The 19,599-nt window shown below is 36.1% G+C and overlaps 1 protein-coding gene across 1 annotated transcript in view; it reads right to left on the reverse strand.

The window, feature by feature from the left end:
- The window catches only part of PDS5B (PDS5 cohesin associated factor B), a 105,497-nt gene that overhangs the window by 24,968 nt on the left and 60,930 nt on the right, over positions 1 to 19,599 (reverse strand). Inside the window, exons 13-17 of the mRNA XM_039323602.1 lie at positions 19,032 to 19,145; positions 17,349 to 17,430; positions 5,874 to 5,922; positions 4,912 to 5,051; positions 4,715 to 4,830 (exon numbers count right to left, since the gene is read on the reverse strand). Coding sequence (XP_039179536.1) covers positions 4,715 to 4,830; positions 4,912 to 5,051; positions 5,874 to 5,922; positions 17,349 to 17,430; positions 19,032 to 19,145 — 501 coding nt within the window. The remainder of the gene's footprint in view (positions 1 to 4,714; positions 4,831 to 4,911; positions 5,052 to 5,873; positions 5,923 to 17,348; positions 17,431 to 19,031; positions 19,146 to 19,599) is intronic.

Raw genomic sequence — 19,599 nt, forward strand, 5'->3', positions numbered from 1 at the left:
TAGAGTTAACTCTGTGGTGGCAGTGCAAAAGAATTTGCCAAGAGATGTGGTAATTTACTTTGGGAAAAGATCTCTGCGCAACGAAATTATACAAGCTTTTTATAAGAAGAGATTTCAAATTGCTTCACAAGATGTTATAATTCTAAAGGAGATCCCATCTAAAATTTTAAGAAGAAGAAAGGAGTTTGCTTTTTTAGCAGATGAACTTAAAAAGAGACGAATCTTGTTCAGATGGGATGTTCCGATTGGAATGGTGGTGAATTACCTGGGGATATGTTATAGACTTAATACTGTTTCTCAAGCAAAAGACTTTTATACTTCGGTCCTGGGGGTATGTTCATCGCCATCTATTAAGTTTAAAGCTTTGGAAGAAAAGAAGGTAGAATTGCAGTCTGAAGAGCCTATACTTATGAAAATTGGGAAACCTCAGTTTGAGGGGCCTCAACAAGTTGAGATGGAGGAGCAGAGGATAACCTGTGCAACATATAACTGTAAAGAAAAGGAGCAACAGAAGAAGGTTAAGGAAGCCTCACAACTATTGGTTTCTGAATCTGTGGGAGAAGTAGGATTTATAAATTTTTTGGAGCAACCTTTAAGGGTAGAATTGCAGTCTGAAGAGCCTATATTAATGAAAAATGGGAAATCTCAGTTTGAGGGGCCTCAACAAGTCGAGATGAAGGAGCAGAGGACAACTCGTGCAACATATAATCGTAAAGAAAAAGAGCAACAGAAGAAGGAGTTTAAGGAAGCCTCACAAGTATTGGCTCCTGAGTCTGTGGGAGAAGCAGGATTTATAAACTTTTTGGAGCTACCTTTAAGGGCAGATTTCAAAGCACTTCTTTCGAGATTTATGGATAAGAGAGACTGACAAGGATGGAGATCGAATGAAAATTCTAGATAAGATGTTTAAGTTTAAGTACTTAGTTTAAGTATTCAAAAGAGTACTGAGTCTGTGGGAGAAGCAAGATTTACAAACTTTTTGGAGTTAGCTTTAAGGGCAGTTTTCAAAGCACTTCTTTTGAGGTTTATGGACAAGAGAGACTGATAAGGAATGTGTTTATTGTGGATGGAATTTGTTATTGGTAAAGATTTAAATGTGTATAAGGGAATTTTAATGTTTTATGGACAAGAGAGACTGATAAGGAATGTGTTTATTGTGGATGGAATTTGTTATTGGTAAAGATTTAAATGTGTATAAGGGAATTCTAATGTTTTAAGTAATGTTCAAATTTGTGTTTTGGAGGGAGTTTATAAAGAATGATGGATAATAACATAAGTATGATATGAAAAGGTTCAGAGTATATTATAATGTGTTTAATGATTGGGTTTTTTTTATTATTATTATTATTATTTTTAAGAGAAGATAACTTGTTTAATTAAATGTACCTAGATTTGTTTAGGATTTATATGTCTTTTAAGTTTTTTTTTGATAGGAGAGAAGATTATGGAGATTGAATGAAAATCTTAGATAAGAAGTTTAAGTTTAAGTATTTAGTTTAAGTATTCAAAGAGTATTTAGTTTTAATGGTATAATGAAGGTTTATATGTTTATTTTTGTGTTCTAGGATAAAGAAAGAGGGAGAGATTAGATTTTATATTGTAGGTATAGATATTCAAAGAAAGTAATGTTTAAATTTGTGTTTTGGAGGGAGTTTATACAGAATGATGGATAATAATATAAGTATGATACTAGAAAATGTTTAGAGTATGTTATAATGTGTTTAATGATTGCAATTATTATTTTTTAGAGAAGATAACCTATTTAATTTAATGTATTTAGATTTGTTTAGGATTTATATGTGTTTTAAGTTTTTCTTTTCTTTTTCTGAAAAATTTTAATTAAACCTGTACTCAGCTCTGGGAAGGTTGGGGGAGGGTTTGGGAGGTTTGGGGAGGTGGGGGAGGGTATGGGAGGGTGGGGGGGGTTTGGTAAAATTTAAAAAACTTTCAATAAAAAAAAATATTTCCCAGCAATTCCTTCACTAAAACCCAAAACTGTCCCAATTAAGTCCAGCCACAAGCAGACCAATGCTAGTTCACAGAGCAATGGCCAAAGAGTCCATAAGGCTCTTGAAAGTTTCTCAATCAAAATAAAGCCACAAGCAAACTTAAATCCACAACACAAGAGAGTTCACAAGGCAAGAAAAGTCCAGGGTTTCTAAGGCATGATCTAAGGCTCAACGTCAATCCAAAGCGAGGCAGAAAACACACAGCTAGGAAACAAAACACATTGTTCCCAGAATAGCCTCCATTTGTCTGCTGTGCTAAATAGCCAGTTTCCGGTACAGCCTGGCAAGAAGGGTGAGGCTTTCTCCTCACAAGTAATCTGGCTGACCTTCTCTGCTCCTGCCTTTTCTCTGCTCTATGTGTTCTTGGATCAGATATAGAAGGCAATTCCTCTTCCTCATTACTGACTGGCTGCAACTGCATGTTTTCCCCACCTGAAGCGTCAGGACTGTTCTGCTGCAGTTGTGCCAAATCCCTCACAGACGGCTGCTCGGAGCCATCAATCAACTCAACTCCTGACATGCTAAGAACTGGTTCATCCTCCCCTGAGCTGACATCCAGAGAGGTATCTGGGGAAGTATCTGGGGGAGTTATCACAGTATGCCAGTTGCATCTATTCCTGGTTTGTAAGGCTCTGCTTATAGTTTTTTATACCCTGGTCATCTCCTGAATGGACTATTGCAATGTGCTTTTCATGAAACTACCCCTGAAGAATATCCGGAAACATGAGCTGGTGCAGAAAGCAGCAGCATGGGCAGTTAGGTATGCCCCCTAGAAGGGCACACATTACACCTCTGCTCCAAGAGCTGCATTGGTTGCCAGTGTGTTTTTGGTCCATTTCAAGCTGCTGGTTTTGACCTTTAAAGCTCTACGTGTCATGGGATCTGGTTAAATAACAGAATTGGAAGGGACCTTGGAGTTCTTTTAGTCCAACCCCCTGCCAAGCAGGAGACCCTATTCCGTTTTGGACAATCTCTTCTTAAACACCTCCAGTGATGGAAACAACCCATTCCAATTATTCTCATTCTCAGAAACTTTCTCCTTAATTCTAGATTGTTTCTCTCCTTGATTAGGTTCCATCCACTATTTCTTGTCCTGCCTTCTAGTGCGTTCGAAAATAGATTGACCTCCTCTTCTTTGTGGCAGCCTCTCAAATATTGGAACACTGCTGTCATGTCACCCTTAGTTCTTCTTTTCACTAGACTAGGTCTAGGAGACAAGCCTTTTCTGCAATGGTACCTGCCCTCTGGAACATCATCCCTCCTGAAGTGAGGTGGGTTTCAACCTTCATGACTGTCCAGAGAATTCTTAAAACTTTTTTTCCCAAACAACCTGGATATCCCAAGTAGGAGAGTATATACTGACTATATTATATGTAATATCTCTCCCTTGTGATCTTGCTTTATTTTGTTTTTATCTATATCTATTGTTTAACATTTTATTTAATGCTTTAATTTTAGTTTTACTGTACTCTGTCCTGATTCCCTGTAAGTGAAATCAATGTAAATTTGATCAATAAATAAAATGTATCCAATTGCATGCATGACATAGAAATTCAAAGCTAAGATAATAACTGGCTGTTTAGCCTCTCTGAAAGACATGTTCAGTTCATGTTACACTGGCTAGTCCTACTGAACTTCTTTATCACTTTATGATTTACTTCTTTAATGATCACTATGATTAACATACGCTCTTTTGTTATGTTCAGATTTTTAGTTTATATATAACACTTCAATTCTTTAAAATCAGTTATATCTCCCCTACCAACAGTTGAATTTGGAAGTTTACCCATTTGAAATCTGTTGATCCAAACCAATTTCACAACATTTGAGAAGTGTAATTAAGTACACTGTGAGTAATAACATCTGTTTTAATTTTCTTGTCTGGTATGAAATAAGGTGTTTATCAACTCTACAAATGAGCATGGCTGCAGCCATTTTCTTTCTCATTCTAGGTTGCCACATCGAATGGAGGGAGGGGGGTTGCCCAGGTGCTTCACTAGTCAAAATAATCTTTTGTCCCATGGGAACCAAGATCATCGGCTGCTCCTGAGACTAGGGATGTTGCATAAAAAGCCCGCCAAACAATCATATTGGGGAACATAGCTGCTTGCATAGTTTTTGTGGGTGGGTCATTTAACTTTGTATTGAGGAATTGTTGCTCGTGTATCCAGACTTGGTTTCACTTTTGACCGTTTCAATAGTTTGTAACTAATAAACATGTTCTTTGAGGAATTTGCAAGCCTCGGAGTTCTACTTTATTCGTCTCTGTCTGTCGAAACCATGACAGTGTCATTGCAAGCAAGAGAAAAATAGTTCAAAGTTATTGTTATAATTCCTCCATTGTCAAATCCTAACTTCTTTCCATAGTAAATACAGTCTATCATGCAGCAACCAAATGTTTTTCTCTTTCTTGACTAAGCTATTCTCTCCCCTTCTCACTTTGACAAAAAATGAAATAAGGTTAGGAAAGGAAGTTAATGAATCATAAGCCTTCAATCAATATCAAGAATAAGTTTGGTCTTACCCCCCAAATTTCCCCAATTATTTCTTTCTCTAATTACTTAGATTACTTTTCCCCCCAGCCTATAAGACACATTACAATATAAGATTCAATAGGGAGAACACTACAGCATGTTAACTTAAAACACTTTTCTAGAATTTGTTTTCTCAGTTTCATTTAACGTCAATATAAGTGAAAAAAATACCTGATGGATTCGGTATCAATGTGCACAGGAGCTATCCTCTCTAAAAGGAACTTTACCATTTCCAGAAAAGGGTTTGTAGGTTGCTTGGGATTGCCTAACTTCTTTGTAATTTCACGCTGCAATAGTAATTAGAAGTACATTAGAAGACAAACAATTTAATAGCTCCAAATAAGTTATATTTTAACATCTATTCTTACCACACATCCTTCAGCTTGTTTGCATGAACAACTTGGGCTAACAAGCATTTCCAACTGGTGTTTTATTTTGTCGTCATCTTCCAGAACTTGAGTGAATTTCTTCATGAAATCCTGTGCTTTGCCAGGATCTGGCAAATTTCCTTTATGGAAATAAAACAAGATTAAGTGCAACAGAAAGCTAATGATTAAACAAAGTTTTTCTACTATCAGTGGCATTCTTTACTGATAGAGTACAACATAAAAATAAATCAATAGAAGGAACAAGGGACAAATATGTATGTAACTATATCTTAATAAATTTAGCTATTTCACAAAGTGAAATGTAAACAATTTCATATAGTTGTAAAACAAAGCAAAGGTTCTGGTGCTTTTAAAGCTTTTGCTATATAGCAAGCAAAAAAAATTTCATGCTTTGAATTGTATGTGACTGAAGCAGCATGAAGGACTAAATAAAAAGATGTAAGATGAGAATGGATTATATAAACAGAAAATATATTTCGTTAGATTATACATAATCCCAGAGGCTTGCGGGCAGGTGGGACAAGTTATCAAAACATTGAAAAGATGTTAAAATATTGTTTCCTATCCAGTATTTATCTGCCATTCTTTTAAAAAAAATCTCCAACTTGGAATATTTAGTACAATAAATCTATAGTCTAGATATTATTAGAAATTTTAATAATAATATTCAAACCTGAATACAATGTTGAATATCTTTAATAATTCCACACAAAATATTCAAAGGAGGCAAATTTTCAACTAAATCAATAAAAAATTAATCCTATTAATGCTTTGAAATATTAATTGTATTAGGTCACAAGATAACAGTTTTATACAACTTGCTTTAATCAATTTCAAAGGTGACTTACTCAAAATTAGGAAAAAATGGAATGATTGAAAGTATCAATACAGAAGTAATATTTTCTCAAAATTTAAACTTAAAATATAGAAAAAAAACTTACTTGTTATTACCATCACTTTGGAAAATATAGCTTTACTGCTGGCATCTGACTGGAAATTTAAAAAAAAAGGTTTTCAATGACAGGCTTTATAATAAAATTTAACACTTTACACTTTTTCAGTAATAAGTAAGATAATTCCCTTACATTAATAATTATACAGAACTAGAAGTGTGTCATAATTTAGTTTGATCTATTGTACATTTTTCAAGTGAACTAGACAATTGTTCATTTGTAACTCATACAATTATCTTTATTGCAATTTTGAAAAACAGCTCTTAGCTCAAAAATAGCAGACAATATCTAATGTATTCATTAATAATTTTTGCATCCTTTCCACAGAAACCACCAGGCTAATCTATAACTTATTAAAAAACCGTAACAAAAGCCAACAATAAAACATGCATTTATTTAAAGCAGGATGCATATGTTTCATATACAATACTGAAAAATAAACAAAATAAATCCTGAACTAAAGTTTGATTTTTAATAAATATAACCATGTGGTTTACTTGGCACCATTATGGGAATAGTTTGCCCATGACTTTTTCTGAATGCTACCCTATAGCCTTGGAGTTCTGAAATGGTTTCCCCATCTAATCCTGCTTAGTTTCTGAGATTAGCAAAGGTCAGCTAGATGCTGCCACCTATTGAATCAAAGGATTTTAAAAATGCTGGAAAAAAATGCTGAAAACCATGGTAAAGTTTCATTTTTATTTTACATCACTGATGGGAAACATGATGGAGCAGACATAGGAAGAAATATGTAAAAAATATATGGATCAGATGGATTTATCATACAAAGTGAACCCAAATAAAATTAGAATTTTGACAAAAAGCAAAGCTGTACTCCCTAAGCAGCGATTCTCAATTTTCCAATTCTGGAAGTTGCAGTCTACATATCTTAAAAGTTGCCAAGTTTGAGAAACACTGCCATAGAGCATGCTAATGCACTTCAAACCACTGAAGATCTACAGCTAGTTAAAGAATTCTGATTGGCAGGATTCAGGAAGAGAGTCTTCACTGCTGTTGTCCCACCCTGTGGATTATTCTTCCCCCAGAAGTGAGGCTGGCTTCCATTCTCCTAGCCTTCTGAAAAGGAGTCAAAATATGGCTCTGCAGACTAGCATGGGGAGCCCAGAATAGCACAGAGCCGTGTGGATGTCTGGTGCCTGAGTAAACCCCCCCCCCTTTGTTTTTTAACTAATTTTAACAGTGTTTAATCATCATCCTTTTCAATGGAGAGTCTCAGTCATCCAGGTCATGGTTGTCCCAAAGATGCCTTTTCAAGAAGCAACTAAACTTTGTTTTTCCTTGAAGACATTTCACTTCACATCCAAGAAGTCGAAGAAGCTTCTTGATGAGAAGCAAAACGTCTTCAAGGAAAAACAAGCCCAGTTGCCTCTTGAAAAAGCACCCATGGGACAATCATTACCCTGTCTCTTTATATAATTTTATTTTTTATATACTGTTTTTACATTTTAATATTTTATTGTACACCACCCTGAGCCTCTCTCTGAGAGAGGTTGGCAGTGCATGAATGTGGAAAATCAATAAGAACAATGAGGGGGAAAAGTATTTGATCCCCTGCTGATTTTGTATGTTTGCCCACTGACAAAGAAATGATCAGTCTATAATTTTAATGGAAGGTTTATTTTAACAATGAGAGACAGAATAACAACAAAAAAAATTGCACTTAAAAAAGTTATAAATTGATTTGCATTTTAATGAGTGAAATAAGTATTTAACCCCTACGCAAAACATGACTTAGTACTTGGTGGCAAAACGCTTGTTGGCAATCACATAGGTTAGACTTTTCTTGTAGTTGCCATCACGTTTGCACACATCGTAGGAGGGATTTTGTTCCACTCCTCTCTGCAGATCCTCTCCAAGTCATTAAAGTTTCAAGGCTAACATTTGGCAGCTCGAACCTTCAGCTCACTCGAGATTTTCTATGGGATTACAGTCTGGAGACTGGCTAGGCCACTCCAGGACCTTAATGTGCTTCTTCTTGAGCCACTCCTTTGTTGCCTTGGCCGTGCGTTTTGGGTCATTGTCATATTGGAATACCCATCCACGACTCATTTTCAATGCCCTGCCTGGAAGAAGCTTCTCACCCAATGTTTGATGATACATGGGCCCATCCATCGTCCCTTTGGTGCAGTGAAGCTGCCCTGTCCCCTTTGAAGAAAAATCTCCCCAAAGCATGTTTCCACCTCCATATTTGACGGTGGGGATGGTGTTCTTGGGGTCATAAGCAGCATTCCTCCTTCTGCTAACACGGCGAGCTAAGTTGATGCCAAAGAGCTTGATTTTGGTCTCATCTGACCACAACACTTTCACCCAGTTCTTCTTTAAATCATTCAGATGTTCATTGGCAAACTTCAGACGGGCCTGCACATGTGTTTTCTTGCGGGCGCTGCAGGAATTTAGTCCTTCAGAGCGTAATGTGTTACCAATTGTTTTCTTGGTGACTATGGTCCCAGCTGCCTTGAGATCATTGACAAGATCCTCCCGTGTAGTTCTGGGCTGATTCCTCTCTGTTCTCATGATAATTGAAACTCCATGAGGTGAGATCTTGTATGGAGCCCCAAACCAAGGGAGATTGACAGTTATTTTGTGTTTCTTCCATCTGCAAATAATTGCACCAACTGTTGTCACCTTCTCATCAAATTGGTTGGCGATAGTCTTGTAGCCTATTCTAGCCTTGTGTAGGTCTACAATCTTGTCCTTGAAATCCTTGGACAGCTCTTTGGTCTTGGCCATGATGGAGAGTTTGGAATCTGATTGACTGATTGCTTCTGTGGACAGGTGACATTTGGAGCACTCCCTTTAAGAGAGAGCTCCTAATCTCAGCTTGTTACCTGTATAAAAGATACCTGGGAGCCAGAAATCTTACTCGCTGACAGGGGATCAAATGCTTATTTCACTTATTAAAATGCAAATCAATTTATAACTTTTTTGAAATGCATTTTTCTGGATTTTTTGTTGTTATTCTGTCTCACTGTTAAAATAAACCTACCATTAAAATTATAGACTGACCATTTCTTGTCGGTGGCCTGACAAAACCAGCAGGGCATCAAATAATTTTCCTCCTTACTGTAAATAGATAAATAAATAAACAAATACTAAAAGATACCCAGCATTATTGAAAAAATATTAAAAAAACAAAGTTTGAATTGAAACCTGTTTTTCATATCAATATTTCTAGAATAAATAAGCATAACAATTTATTATTTATTTACATATATTTATTTATCACATAATTTATATACTGATCCATCTCACAGTCATGACTGTGGGCGGTGTACTGTAAAACAATACATTAGAAGAAATGTAAAACAACAAATAAAAACAATCTAAACACAAATATAAGTAAAACTGTGAGGGAATGGACTAACATCTACAGTGTAATCATCTCACCAATCTCCCTATCATTCTTGGATCTCCAAGCCTGTTGGAAGAACCATGTTTTGAGGAATTTCCTAAATGTCAATAGCATAACATATATGCTAAAGGCCATGAGGACAACTGTGGCCCCCAAAGAAAAAATATATTGACGTTATCAAACCTGGAAATCAAACTTTGAAACATGCAGCAATAGGAATATATACATACATACATACATACATATAAAAAAATAACCTTGAATGTGTACCGTCAGCCCAAATATGGGAGAAAGAAATCTTCTTTCTTTTCTTTTCTTTTGCCTGCATCAGCTCAATCCAGAGCCATCCACAAGCAGCAGTCGCCAACTGCGACATCATTTTTTGCATTTTTTTTTTTTTTAGGTTGCTAACAAAGAATAAAGAGAGAACTGGGATAGCTATTTCGAGTTTCTTAACTCTCTTCAGCCAGAATTACTCTTCTGAGATTCGAACCTGGGCTATATGCAGGCTCTTTCTCACTTTGTCAGCTGTATCAGGAGAGAGACAGGGGGAGGAGATTTTACCTTTAATATATATATTTATATATATATATATAATATATATATATATTACCTTTAATATATATATTAAAATTTGATCACCAGGAAAAGTTAAAACGTTAAAAGTTTTAATATAAAACAAAAGTTTTAAGTAAAAAACGTTAAAAGTTTTCAAAAATTAGCAACCTAGCTTTCGTTGGCTCCTGCCAACTTCATCAGGGCATACATTTTTCAATGGGGGCGCAATGAGTTGGCAAAAAAGGGGAGAACTGTTACGGAGTGTAACAAGACTGGAAAGGCTGGGAAAATAGTGCGTGGGGGAGAGCCATGCAGTGAGAGCACATGCAGAATATCTAGAGTGAGGCTCTGTAATAATAAACATCACAATGTTAAGGATAGACACCAGGATAGTGTAGGGGGTGAGGGCTCTGAACTCATGGAAAATCCCAAGGAAAAGAGAAGGGGGAAATGACTTGGTGGTGGGGATGACATCTCAAGTTGGAATAACATTGAGGATCCTCTTAGACCACAGATATGGATGAGTGGAGAGTCGGAAGCTTGTTTTAACTTTGATGAGGGACACGTGATACAAGTAGATGAGTCACTCAATTATGCAGCAATCACAACTAATGCTATGATTGGCCGACCTGGGCCCATTACGCGGTCCAGAAGCTGAGTGCAGGTGTTAACTTACATATAAATGTTTACTCCCATTGATTTATGTACGCCCTGATGAAGTTGGCAGGAGCCAACGAAAGCTAGGTTGCTAATTTTTGAAAACTTTTAACGTTTTATATTTAAAACTTTTGTTTTATATTAAAACTTTTAATGTTTTAACTTTTCCTGGTGATCAAATTTTATTCACAATATGCACACACCCAGGAATCATGCTTCTATTTTTAGTATTCATATATCTATCTATCTGTGTGTGTATGTGTATATGTATGTATGTGTATGTATGTATATATATATGTGTGTGTGTGTGTGTATGTGTGTGCGTGTGTGTGTGTGTGTGTGTTTTCTGAGGTTTTCGCGGGTGTTTGTATGTAGGTCTTTGGTTATTCGGGTTTTCTCTCACGTAAAATTGGAAGTGTCTTGGCGACGTTTCAACGAAGTCTCATTCGTCATCTTCAGGCTGGTGCTTTCGGCTTCGTGCTTCTAGGAGCAATGTGGCTGTGCTCTGATTGGCTGGGGGGTTGGCTGTGCTCTGATTGGCTGGGGGAGTGTTCCGTTTGGGTGGGGGCTTTGTTGTGCTCAGGTTAGTCTGAGTTGCAGAGGGGTTTTAAATGGTGAGCTGCATTGCTATTTTTTGGCTTCGCGTTCGTGGTCGTGCCTCATCTTCATTTAAACCCCTCCAATCCATACATGAAGCAAACTGACACCCACCATGAAGATGAGGCACGACCACGAACGCGAAGCCAAAAAATAGCAATGCAGCTCACCATTTTAAACCCCCCTGCAACTCAGACTAACCTGAGCACAACAAAGCCCCCAGAACACAATCAGAGCACAGCCAACCCCCCAGCCAATCAGAGCACAGCCAAGCTCCTAACCAATCAGAACACACCTCCATCCAATCAGAACACAGCCAAGCTTCTCATCCAATCAGTTCATACCCCCACTGGCAGTTAAAAGGAGGAAACAGCTACAATCACACATTGCTCCTAGAAGCACGAAGCCGAAAGCACCAGCCTGAAGATGACGAATGAGACTTCGTCGAAACGTCACCAAGAACTTCCAATTTTACGTGGGAGAAAACCCGAATAACCAAAGACGTATATGTGTGTGTGTGTGTGTGTGTGTGTGTGTGTGTGTGTGTGTGTGTAGAGAACAATAGTTTAACTAAATTTAAGCAAGAATGACTTCCTTCACTTGGCACATAACAAGTCAAACTTACTGAAAGTATGGTTTTAAGCAGGAAATATCTCATGTAAAGGTAATAACTAGAAGCATTTTAATATTTATAAATAAGTTGATGAAATCACCGATCAAAACAATGGGAGGAGATATAGGGTGAGGGATAAATCTATGTCTATTGTCATAAATGAACTGTAGCGATAAAGTAATGTAAATATGAAAAGAAGAAATCAAATTCAGTATACTTTGAGTAGTATATTAAGATACTTCATAGTAAATGAATCTTTATTTTAGTAAATGAATAAAAATTCCAGAGTTAAAAAAAATAACTTGGAAATCTGCATTAAATGCAACACAGTTCTTAAAATTTATTGACTTTTTTCACTCTTTTTACCTGTGTATCATACTACAAAAGCTTAAGTATTTTTTTCTCTAGAAAAATGGATGGTTATGTAATTATGATTGAAACCGTATCCTTGATTAACTGGGGATGCTGGGAACATGTTATTAGGTTAGCATACCGTACAACGATCAATGTAAATTTTAGCCAATATGATCAGTAGCAGAAAGCTGATGGGATTTCTTGTTATAATATCTTGCCTAACCAGACTGATATTAAATCTCTCAAAATATTAAAATTTAAATATACTGAGTAAGATACTCTGTTCTCATATTTTCTGCTAGCGGCAAAAGAGGAATATTTCTAGTTGCATTTTTTAATGTTTTGAGACCATGAGCCAATCTACAGAACTGTCTAACAATGCAGACCATCTTAAAAAGCTTATAAATCCTGAACTTGAAATAGAAAAGGATATTTCTACAAAGTGTTCAGGGGATTAAACATAAATGAGGTAGTTTCTTGGAATTAAATTCTATTCCTTATCAGAAAAGAACAGACAAAATAAAGCATGATTACCTGTCAGAATTCTGCATGATCTGCTTTAAAGACTTTCAGAGATAATTTAGGTACGCTACTTCATGGATTCTGCTGCTTTAACAGGCTGAAGGACATCAAATATTTTTGACATTTCTATAGCCCTTGATAGTTTCAGGAACATGATAAATGTGAAAATATTCCACATTACTTTTGATCTTTGAATTCATAACAAATTCCCTTAATGTGAACTAAGCAATGTATTTCAAAATGTCTATGATTCACTGACCAATGTATAAACATACAAATGCATATGTGCTTTTACATGTTAAAAATATCCTACTATGATTTGACATCACCTGACTATAAATATTCTTAATACAGAAATAATATATATCGAATTCAATAAGAGGAAATAATATGGATAAGGACAGTTTTATATTATTGCTAACATGTAGATGAAATATATTAATATTACATTGAAACTAATCCAAGATCTGTTTCAAATAAGAACTCCAGAAGGCAGACATATCGTCAAAACTTTTTATTGAAAATCCTTGTTTAATGTGTAGTTCTTTATGGAAATTCTGAAGAGACTCTCTACTGAATCATGTTAAAGTTCTAATATACCATCCCAATTATTATTATAGCTATAAACCCAAACCCTGGTAGTCTTCAAGTTACAACAGTAATTGAGACTGGAATTTCTATTGCTAAGCAATGTGACCCTTTGAGAGCTGTATGCAACAAAATTTCATTTTGATGTATGCAGATTGGGGTACTTTCAAAGTGACAATAAAGTTGTTGTTGTTGGTTGTTATTATTATTATTACTACTACTACTGACCTCCAGATCTTATCTGAACATTCTACAGACCAAAAAACAACAGAAGCGGAACCAATCAACATTAAAGAAGATTCTACTTCATTTTATACACAACCTAACAAGATTTCTGATGAACAAAAAATGGCTGTAATTAAATCACTTACAATCTTAAAACCAACAGAAATGGATATACAAATACAACTAATTGAGAACCATAATAACTTGGATAATCATCTACTAATTACAAAATTGGATATAATTGAGTGTTCTATTCAACAGATCCAAATGTCGAGATTTGAATCTTTAAAACAAGGGACTATCTACAAAGGAGTCAGGTCTCCAAAACAGAGGAGGGAACGCTCTTTCTTGACCCAAATGACACTATAAGGCACAAAGAGAGACTTATTTGTTGATATTGAGGCTCTGTTATGGAAACCTATTTGGCATAAAAAGAAAGCTAGAATAAGATTTAAGAGTATGATCCAAAACTCTACATAACGGGTTTAAAAGGCTTTCCAGATATGGATTGATTCATGATTTAAGATGGGTGAATAAGACATTAGATTGAATAAAGATTAACTAAATATTTGAATTTAGTAAGAAGATGTTTGTTTGTGTATTAACATGTCTGTTGTGGATATAACAATTTTGGGTGGGGGTTAAAGGAGTTTGATATAGATATTGATATATAGATTTAAAAATAGAGTAGAAATGTATTTTTTGGAATAATATTTTTGTTGTTAGAAAGGATAGTTATTTGGTAATGAAAGAATAAGAGGGATTTTTGAAAAAAGAAGAAATGATATTAATAAATGATAACTGACTATGTTAAGGAAAAAGGGAATGGAGAGACACCTGAAGTGTTAATAATAGTAAAGCTTAATACAGGATTTGGATTCATATAGATGAAATGTTATTGATGATTGTTTTGATTGACTTAACTGTATTGAAATACATTAATTTGAATATAATATATTATTTGAGGGAATAGAGAAGGAGTTTTTAATGATCTAATTTGAATTACATATGTATGATTTTGCTCTTGGATAATTGATTACCCTTTCATCATGTTGTTTCCTAAGCATTTGTTTGTAAAAAGAAAAAAACTTGTTGTAAAAAACAACAACAGAGGGATAGAATCAAGATCATGTGAAGTGTTAATACCACTTTATAATGCCTTGGTAATACCACACTTGGAATACTGCATCTAGTTTTGGTCACCACGATGTAAAAAATATGTTGAGACCCTAGAACAGTGGTTCTCAACCTGTGGGTTGGGACCCCATTTGGGGTCGAACGACCATTTCATGGGGGTCGCCAAACATAATCCACCATTTTTCCCCCTTTTTCTTAGCTGTGCTACTCCCTTTTATTCTATCGGCTTTTGAAAGCCAATAGAATAGACTCTCTTGAATAGAGTCTAATTCTATTGGCTTTCAAAAGCCAATAGGAATTGTCCAGGCTGCCTCTGCCCTGCTGAGCCCACCAAAAGTCCCATTCTGAAAACGGTGCTGCACTAGTTGAGTAGTCCTCAACTTACGACCGGTTGAGTAGTCCTCGACTTACGACTGATTGGGGGTCGCGGCATTAAAAAGGTTGAGAACCACTGCTCTAGAAAGAATACAGAGAAGAGCAACAAAGATGATTAGGGGGCTGGAGGCTAAAACATTTAAGGAACAGTTGCTGGAATTGGGTATGTCTAGTTCACAGGTCAGCAAACTGCAGCTCTGGAGCCTCATATGGCCCTTTGAGCCTTCTCCTGCGGCTCCCAGTCCCCCTCCGCCATTTGCAGAGAGAGACAGAGAGAAACACTTGCGCTTCCCCCCCCCCCGTGTGTGTAAAAAAGAGAATGGCCTCACGCTGTTCTCCAACAAGCTGACAAGCTTATTGGGCAGGGCTCCTGTTTTTGCTGCGTCTCCGCAGGAAGCAGAAAGCATCATCTCTCTCTCTCTCTCTCTCTCTCATACACACACACACACACACACACACACACTCACACACACTTAGTGGGGGAGGAGGATTGGCAGGCCAAGGGCAGGAGAGAGACATCCCAATAAGAGTGTGTGTCAGCTTGTTGGAGAACAGCGTCAGGCCAACTGGCCAGGTGAGCAGAAGATCAGAGGGGGGGGGAGAGAAAGAGAGGGGGAGAGAGAGAGGGAGGGAGGAAGAGAGAGAGCGAGAGAGAGAGAGAGAGAACTCATGCAAAGCAGCCTCTATTTCTTTTTAATTAAACTCTTTAATCAAGAGTTTTGCGGCTCCCAGTGTTTTCTTTTCTGTGGGAAACAGGTCCAAGTGGCTCTTTGAGTGTTTAAGGTTGCTGACCCCTGGTCTAGTTTAATGAAGAGAAAGACGAGGGGGGACATGATAGCAGTGTTCCAATATCTCAGGGGTTACCACAAAGAAGAGGAAGTCAAGCTATTCTCCAAAGTATCTGAAGGCAGGACAAAAAGCAATGGATGGAAACTAACCAAAGAGAGAAGCAACCTAGAACTAAGGAGAAATTTCCTGACAGTTAGAACAATTAATCAGTGGAACAACCTGCCTCCAGAAGCTGTGAATGCTCCAACACTGGAAGTTTTTAAGAAGAGATTGGACAGCCATTTGTTTGAAATGGTACCGGATTTCCTGCCTGAGCAGGGGTTGGACTAGATGACCTCCAAGATCCCTTCCAACTTTATTATTATTAAATATTCATCAACAATCAATATATCCGAAGTGACTCTAAACTTCACCGCTCATCAAATATCCTTACCACCAGTTGCTCCAATGCATTAAAATAACAGATCTTGCCCCAAATGCTTTAGTATATTTTAACATTGTTCTCTAAGAAAATTAGAGAATGCAACACTTCTTCATAGTTAGTTTTTTATGGACTTTAAAGGTATCCTTCTGACTTTTTAGTGGCAAAATGGAAATCAGATGGAAGTTGTAGTAACAACAGTCCAACTAGATGTGAAGGAAGAAAGGGGGTACTCTCATAAAAAAATAAAATGTGTATGTTGGCTAAGCCAGTATCTGCTTTCTTTTGATAAGTTCTGTCTAATAGTTTAGGCACCAGGTTTCCCTGCCATGAGTGGGAAGGCAAATGACAGTCTAGCAGAATATCTGGTTAGGTTTAGTTATCACTGTGGTTGAAGCAGAGAGAAAGCTTGAAAACTGGTACAGATTTTCTGAAGCTGGCATTATTTCCAGCCCTTTACACATGAGAGACAAGCAACTGAAGGCTGGAGTGTACAAAAACCCATCTTACTGAGAATTTGAATCTCTATCTTCTTGGTTTTTTAAATATAAGTTTACTATTTGAAAATAATTCTTAAGACAGAGTATTTCAAAGATCAGACTATACCAAGAGAAAGAAAAATGGAACATTCCAATATTAATTGAAACATAATGTATTGGGAAAAAGTTTGCAATTCCCTAACTGTGCATGCCCTATTATAAAGTATCTCTTTATTTTATAGCACAAGTTTGGTATGCAGCCTTATTTATTCACAAAATGGCTTCCATGGAGAGAATATCCTTTGTCAGAAAGTAATTATTCCCTAGGATGCTTTTGCTACTGCAGTGGATCTTATATTGGTATGAAAGTCATTGCTGAAGGTAGATATAACATTGGAGGTAGATGTTTTGCTTTACATCTTTCTATGTAATTTTCAGGGCAAGGACATCAAAGAGACTTTGGTTGCAAGTTGCTGCCTGGATTTTTACTTGTTTATTTATTCATCTATAGATTGCCTTGAGGATGGAAAAACAGAATATTAAACTAAGTAAGTCAATAAAATAAAATAGGCTTAAAACAGTTTCCAACAAAATTAAGTACACTAAAATTATTTCAAGTATTTAGGATAGAAAACATTGGCATATAGCAAGGTTTTGCTTTCATATTATCATTTTAAAAAGAAATCCAGAAAGTATTCCATCAGTGAAACAAAATTCAAGCTGAAGTCTTGAAAATATTAGTTACATATAAAATTTCAGAAGGAAATGAGCTTACCTTTGTCTGCTTGATTAAATCAACCAAATCTTTTACTTGATGCCTCAGTAAATTTTGACATTTCCACATTTCATTCAATGCCCTAATCATAAAAATAACAAAGCAAAAAATAAGTGATGTAACAATCATCTTTGCAACTGACTAGACCAAGGGTAGCAACCTTGGCTCCTTTATGACTCGTGGACTTCAACTCACAGAATTCCTGAGCCATGCTGGCTCAGGAATTCTGGAAGTTGAAGTCCACGAGTCATAAAAGAGTCAAGGTTGCCTACCCCTGGACTAGACCTTATAAATTCGGTAAGTGAGAAAGTCCTAAAAGGCAATATAGACAATTATGGAACCAAATCTTTCCTGTTGCATGGCTCTTTGTAAGAAATACAAATAATCCTCACTTAAGCATTAATTCAGTGACTGTTTGAAGTTACAGTGGTGTTAGACAAATGGTGCTTATGCCCAATCCCCAAAGTTATGGCTGTTGCAACAACTCCACAGTCCCATGATCAAAATTTAGGTGCTGTGGCACTCCTTGGTGGTGGCAGTAGGGCTGAAGAAGGGGCCCGGAGTTGGTGACAGCTGACTGAAACTTCTGAAGGTCATGGGCTTCTGCTTGAGCCCCAGTGCTGTCACCACCATGGAGTACCACTGAGCAGGCAGCCAAAGTGACAGAGATCACCTAATGATGATATTCAGTTAATGACAACAACAGAGACTGCCAGGATTGTTGTTGCTAAGCAATGTAGTCACATGACATCATGCTTTACAAATAGATTGTATAGCGATGGAAATTCCAGTCCAAGTTCTTAGCATAACTCGAGGACTACATGTATTACAGATACTAGTCTCTAATTCATTCACTATCAAACTCCTTTTAAAAGTTGTCTGGTAGGTTCAACATATGTTGAACTGATGCTCCCATAATAGTGTAGCTAGTGATACAAAACCATGTACGACAAGTATTATCAGGTCAGAGGATTCTACTGTCAAATAATAAATATTATCATCTTTTGGGGCTTATAAATTTAATTAGACAAGAAAAATAATTCATAGCTTTAGGTTTTTTTGTTTTTTTTTACTTATAGGCAAATATACCTAGAACCAACTGAAGGTTTTGGAACAATGTGGTGCCTAACTGAGGACTCTCTATAAGGCACTTGTGTGGATATATCTCCATCTTTAGAATTACAATCCATTAAAGAAAGCACACACAATATTCGAATTACAGATTAAAAAATAATGAATGGTTCCTGTTTTAATTACATAAGAGAATTAAGTTGAAATGAAGAAGTGGGCTATATGCAAATACATGTGTTCATTGTTGCAACATATCCCATTGGCAAAAACAGATTTTCTATCTATCACAGTTCTCTACCATCTGCCTCCTTACAAATCTATATATAAAACTAGTAAGGTTGAATAGAAAATTAAAGAGGTGGAAAGAGATGTTTTAAAACTGCAGAAAGGTAAGTGCAGGATGAGGCTATATCATACTTTTAACAAGGCATTTTATTTACTAATAAGAACTAAAAAATTAGTTCCAAATAGAAAATATTTGTTTTATGAAAAACAAAATAAGCACCTTTATAAAATTAATTGACTTTAACCTATATTCCTCTTAATCAAAATTATCAATTACATTTGCAATGAAAATATTCCATAGCTCCATATTTGTTATTGGATACATACTTTACAGCATTAGAATCAAGTGTTGCGTAAAGGTAGTATAAGCATTTCATTCTTTCATTTGTTTCCAAATTATGTGGAACCATATACTGAGCAAAGATGCGTTCTACCAGCAATCTAAAAAGAAATTACCAATAACAAGTTTCAGAAAAATATCAAAATTAATATTAAGGTCAAAACATAGGTCATGATCAACTATAGTGGGAGAACAGCACAATGGAGGTGGTTGATCAATAAAGATCCCACCTCTCCCCACTCAGCCCCTTCTTTCTGTATATGTAACTGTAAGCCACCCAGAATTACCCTATGGGCAGCCAATAAATTAATTAAATAAATAAAATCAATTTGATCAAGCATTTTCTTTATAGAAGAATGAATGTGATTCAATCAAGACTTAATTGAATTATATTCACTCTTCTATAAAGAAGATAATCAAAATTTACAAAACTGGAGCAGCTATATCTCACTAACTTATTTGCATGCAATAAATGAATGAATGAATTTTAATTTCCATAAGCTTTGTTATAAACACATATCATAGCTACAGTAATCCAGTATAGTTCGGTACCTA

This window comes from Crotalus tigris, unplaced genomic scaffold (assembly GCF_016545835.1).
Source record: "Crotalus tigris isolate CLP2741 ecotype Arizona unplaced genomic scaffold, ASM1654583v1 scf7180000024280.1573445, whole genome shotgun sequence".
Classification (NCBI taxonomy): domain Eukaryota; kingdom Metazoa; phylum Chordata; class Lepidosauria; order Squamata; family Viperidae; genus Crotalus; species Crotalus tigris.